General features: G+C 32.5%; 1 protein-coding gene across 1 annotated transcript; it reads right to left on the reverse strand.

Annotated features, from left to right (window-relative positions):
- Positions 1–1,518: 1,518 nt before the first annotated feature.
- Positions 1,519–5,549, reverse strand: LOC121203552 (choline-phosphate cytidylyltransferase 1). Its single transcript, XM_041081314.1, has 8 exons — positions 5,262–5,549; positions 4,921–5,034; positions 4,598–4,693; positions 4,301–4,343; positions 4,055–4,210; positions 3,813–3,893; positions 2,064–2,204; positions 1,519–1,982 (listed from the first exon to the last, which is right to left on the reverse strand). The coding sequence occupies exons 1-8, from the start codon at positions 5,438–5,440 to the stop codon at positions 1,779–1,781; spliced, it is 1,014 nt and encodes a 337-aa protein (XP_040937248.1). The 5' UTR covers positions 5,441–5,549; the 3' UTR covers positions 1,519–1,778.

Raw genomic sequence — 5,549 nt, forward strand, 5'->3', positions numbered from 1 at the left:
GATGGTTATCTTATTTTCTTTACTTTTTAATGCATAATAATTAGTTTATGGAATCATTAGTTTTTAATGAAAGAATAATAATCATGGGCTTGAAATAGGCTCTTTCCCATGCTCATGACCTTATCTAGTCTTTATGAGTTTTAATGCATAATATCTTTTCTTAAAGACCATTATAACTTGGCTAACACATTATTTAATTTTCTCCTTCAAAATTGGATTTGGGTAAATTAGATTGAACCAAAAATATATTAAACATTGAGATAAAATTACATTATGAAAAGAAGTAGGTGAAAGCATTACTAGAAAGAATAAAGATGGGATAATTTAAAATATGAAATATTATATAAGCCCTTCTCACCACATTAAATATAGGACTAATCAATAAAACTAAAACATGCCAATATTTGTCAGCTCCATCTCTCCCATTGCTTGGACCAAAAAGGAAAAGCTTGCACAAAGTTGTTGGGAAGATTACACGACGAGTTTCGCTTCTACATTATATAAGTCCTGTAGAATATAAAAAAGTGTAAAACTTGACAACAAACTCATGTATCGGACATCCTCTAATTCTTCCAATCCTTTGGTCAGAAAAGTTCAGTCATTTTAGTCCACATTAGATGGAATCAATGAATTATTTAAACTTTGAAAGTATGAGAATATCCATGAAACAACCAGCACAGATTCATAACATAACTCTTTTTCTTTTTCAATTACAAAAGAGCTAAGAAGTTGTTGTAAATATGGTGCAATAGAATTAAAGGATTTGGGAGAGATGAAGTTAATGTTTGCAGCTGACATGGAAAAAGATTTATGTGTACATGTTTTACTTTTAAATGATGACTTCCCCTTGTAGCTAACACAGTCCAATCACCTTTGACTGATTCAAACCAAGGATTCAACCACCCTCAATTTAGCTTATAAACCACTTCAACAGCATATTAACAAATTAATCCTTTTTAAGTTTGGATATAAATCTACGTCTTAATATATTTAATAAATTATATAATTTCATCTTTATTAATTAGTTCAGGTCGAGTAAAAACCTAATTTCAAAATATGTTTTCAAACCAATTTGGCCCTCCAAAAAACTCATTTTATTATTAAAATATATATTTTAGCTATTATTTTATATATTTTAAGTTTTTTTTAAAGAATCTCATTATAAATTCGGGTTGTATTTGCTCGCAACTCATAAATAGAAAAATAATACGATTTGACTCATTCAAACTCACATCATCCTATATTAACAACAATACTCATATCAATCAAGCTAATATCCAATCAGCCTTATTTTTAATTAAAATTTAATTTAAAAACACTTTTTATTTAAATTGAATTTGAAGTGACAAAAATTTATGTCCTAATTGAGACAGACTTATGAGACCGAGTAAGGTATCCAATCGTTCAAACTCACCACAAAATAAGACATGATGATAAAAGAAAAACTTTGTTATAAATCCAAAATTTAATCCAATTAATTCGTATCATCATTTAAAAAAAAAAAATTAAAGTCAGAAATTGAATATTTGCAACATCTTATATCTCCCCGAACTATAAATTTTTCTTCAAAAAACTCCTACACAGTGATAAAAAGAAAGTTGTACAAGCCCTTGCATCTTACCAAGGCAAAAAAGAAGCATCAATGGGAACAACATTTTCAGGTATGACATGAATTAACAAAATTACAGGTTGACGCTTTTCCACTCAAACCCTACAGTAGGTAAACTGGAGAAGCAATAGTTTGTTTGTTTTCTTCTTCTTTTTCTTCTTCCTTTTTTTCATTTTTTCTCGTCTTTCTGGTCATAATATTCATCGTCGTCGTAGTATTCCTCATTATCATTATCACCGTCAGCTTCTTCTTCATCTTCATCATAATAATATTCCTCATCTTCATCTTCATCACTAAGTTCCAGCAAAAATGCAGAATCCCTTGATTGTTGCCTCATCAAATGTTCTGCTATTCGTTCTCTGATTGCAGCGCCCTGAAAAAACTCCCTTAGTAATTTTTTTATATGCATGAAATTGTCATTACTATAAACATTGATTTCATTAGATTTGCTCACCATTTTGTGGAAACCTTCTTCGAACACCTCAAGAAATCCGGCAAGCCAGCGATCAGCATTTTCCACCAACTCATTACATCCGGCAACCCAGCGGTCAGCGTTTCCCACCCACTCGTTACGATGCATAGCAACAGTTTGTATCTGCAAGTATTTTCGGGTAAATATTAGTGAATTGCCTTAACTTTATGAGAAGATTAAGAATAACTAAAAGGGGATGTTCAAGCTTAAACAAACAACCTAGAACCGAAAAACCATGGCAGGTCCAGGCAAATAGCACCTGGCAACAAACACGACTAGGTAGGATATACATATAGGCATTCAAGCTTATAAACATACACACACGCAATATATATATATATAACAAACTGAAGCATTAGGTGACAACCTAAAATATGAATCTTCCACAACTCGTAAAACTGTGGTATAATTTTGTTGCTAGAAAACCTTAAATATCATATTCCATAACTTCAATAATCTTTTATGGGAACATTGAACCAGGGGATGTAAGGGATTTACATTGTGGTCACATCAAGCTTTCTGCAGTTATGGACGTAATGAATGTTATAATGGTCATTTGTGGTTAATATCAGCAATGGTGAGAGCCAAAACTGCAAAATACTAGGATTTATAACTAAGCCAATATGATCGAGAAAAGGAAGTGAAGAAATTGGATGTATAAACAATAGAATATAACCCTGCCTTTCATATGACATACTATCATCTAAAGTCTAAATGCACTTGATCTCCATATATTTTGGATCTTAAGGCTATGTCTCCAACTAGACAATCTAGTCACCTAAATGGACAACCATATGCAACAGAAGTACAAATATCATGAAGATATGAATCATGAGGTAAATCTAACAATTGTACTAAGCCACCCAAGGCAAATGGATTTGAAAAACTGTTCTAAAGCTAGCTACCTTCTACCTAGACCCAGTTTTTTAAGATGAATGGCTATTTTTCAGGTGCTTGTTACCATGTATAAATGCTTGTTTTTTGATTCATGGATTACTTTCCTTAAAACAACTCCTTAATTTCACCACACAAACATAAACCGCAAATACACATGATAACAACGTGCATGATAATACCAATGACAAGTTGAGAACAGTAGGACCAAGCTATTTTTGCTACTCCTTGGTTTTTTCTCATGAAAAATTTTAATTATTACATAAATAGTAAAATAATTTGTCATTACATAAAAAATAATTAGTGCAAATTTAAACTTAAAATTAAAAAAATGAATAAAAATCTAATAAAAAAACACTTCAAAATTAGTAAAAAAATTATTTCCTTTTTTCTAAAAACAAATTAAATGAGTGATTAAAAACTATAAAAAAAATGAAATTATTTTATTGCTAACTTAGTACGTGTTCAAAAAATAATATTCCTACAAACGAGGCATAAAGATTGGGGTCCAGTCATAAATGATAAGACAACACTCCCAGTGAGCCTCTGATTGGGAACCAAATTAAGAATTGTTTAAAACTTCACGTCAGCATGCTGTGTATGCACATGCTCCATAATCCAAGGAAAGCTTAAAAGAAAAAATTGTGCTAAAAATGCTAAAAGTATCATGGGAAAATTGTCAAGAAAACCAAGACAAGAAGAATTTCAAGTACGTCCACCGCCCCATGAAGTTCTAAAATGTATGCATTTACCTTCCAATGAACTTGTAGATCTAAATCATTAAGCATTAGAGTGAAAAATAATTGAACAAGATAGTGATGGCATGAGGGGCCATACCTTTTCTCCTACCCTTTCTTGGTGTTCCTTTACTTTTTCACGTAGCTTCTTCAATCTCATGTTCACTCTCAATCTCTTTTCCTGTAGGAACATCAACAAAGAAACACTGATAATAAAAAGGGTGAACACTGTTGTGATTTGGACATTTCCCGCATAGCATCCATTTACTTTTCTTTCTTCATTTTCTAGATTGTACCTCAAGGTAAAGTTCCATTGTCACAAGGGATCATTCAATACCGTACCTTTACAAAGCTAACTCCAAGATCTTTCCTCGAATATCCACGGTCCAAGTTACGTATCACATACTGGTTATAATCTTTAATAATTCTCATTATAATATCTGACGTTGAAATCCCTTCGGTTCGTTGAGTTTCCTTGAACTTTCCGGCAGCTTTAACCTAGGAACAAGAGCCCACTTTAATATAACACAGTTTAAAAAAGCACCAATTGTTATAATTAAGTACAAATAAGCGTCTCAATTAACTCACAAACTCATACACATCATTCGCAGCCCCACTGGCATCAGCATAGCTGTAAAAAGGATTTATGGCAAAGTATAAAGACTACATGAACAAATGAATGGCAAGTATTTATATGTTTTTCGGCAACTAAAAGTCTTAGATGTGCAATGTAAAACAAATATAGAGTAGTTTTGTGCAATGTAAAACAAATATAGAGTAGTTTTGTGCAATGTAAAACAAATATAGAGTAGTTTTGTTTCTATATCTTTCTTAACAATGCAGCATTCACCATGAATGAATTAGTGTCAAAGCAAGCATCCTTACGGAAGGGAATCATGAGCCACATAGTCAATATTGTATGCATCAAGAAATTCTTGATTGATCACCCACGGTGCATCAGGAATGACTTCATCAACCCACCTATGAGAAATGAATAACAAATAAGACAAAGTCACTTCCTTCAACTGCAGAAAGATAAATTGATTAAAATTGTGCTTCACATTCACTATTTCCCTTTGAATTCAAAAGATTTACAACTGAAATATTCTTCGAAACAAGCATCACGGGTGAGTTCTTTTCTTTTTTAATGGTTTTCAATACAATAACTAGAACAAGTTGAGAGTTATAAAAATAGAAAGAAGTAAAACCTGCAATGGCGAAGGGATTCATAGCGCTCTGCTTCGGTCATAACAGTTTTACCTTTATACTTGTGGGTTGTTTCATCATTGCAACATCCAACCAATAAATATGTATTGGGAAACCTAAAAGTTTCAAAAAAAAAATATTATTTCTGCTGCAAATAAACAAATATCTTTCACAGGAAACAAAATGCCAAATAACTTCAAAAAAGGAAAAGAAAATCAGAAGAAAAGGCAGTGATGGAAAATTTTTATAGACACCCATTAATCAGTAGGAATTTCCAAAGATGCCCAGAAAAATATACAGATTAAACATTAAGTTAAGAAAGAGATGAGGGAGGCAAACAGACGATTTCTTGGCTTGTTCGAGGGAGCGAGCATGGCCGAAGTGGAAAAGATCGTAGATCCCATCAGCGCAGACGCGGACAGGGCGCTCGGAGTCGGGATAATGGGTGTTGTTATCGTTGTTCATGGTTGAGATGTTAGAAATGAGAAGAAAAAAAGGACAAATTTTATCAGAATAATTCATAAGTGTGGTAAATATAAATTGGATTACTGGTCTGGTGTGAAGGCAAAGAAAGGGGCTTCCATTTACGCCTCCGAATACGCGCTTCTTTCGCTTCTATTTTTGTAGTATC

The sequence above is a fragment of the Gossypium hirsutum genome, chromosome A11 (assembly GCF_007990345.1).
Source record: "Gossypium hirsutum isolate 1008001.06 chromosome A11, Gossypium_hirsutum_v2.1, whole genome shotgun sequence".
Lineage (NCBI taxonomy): Eukaryota > Viridiplantae > Streptophyta > Magnoliopsida > Malvales > Malvaceae > Gossypium > Gossypium hirsutum.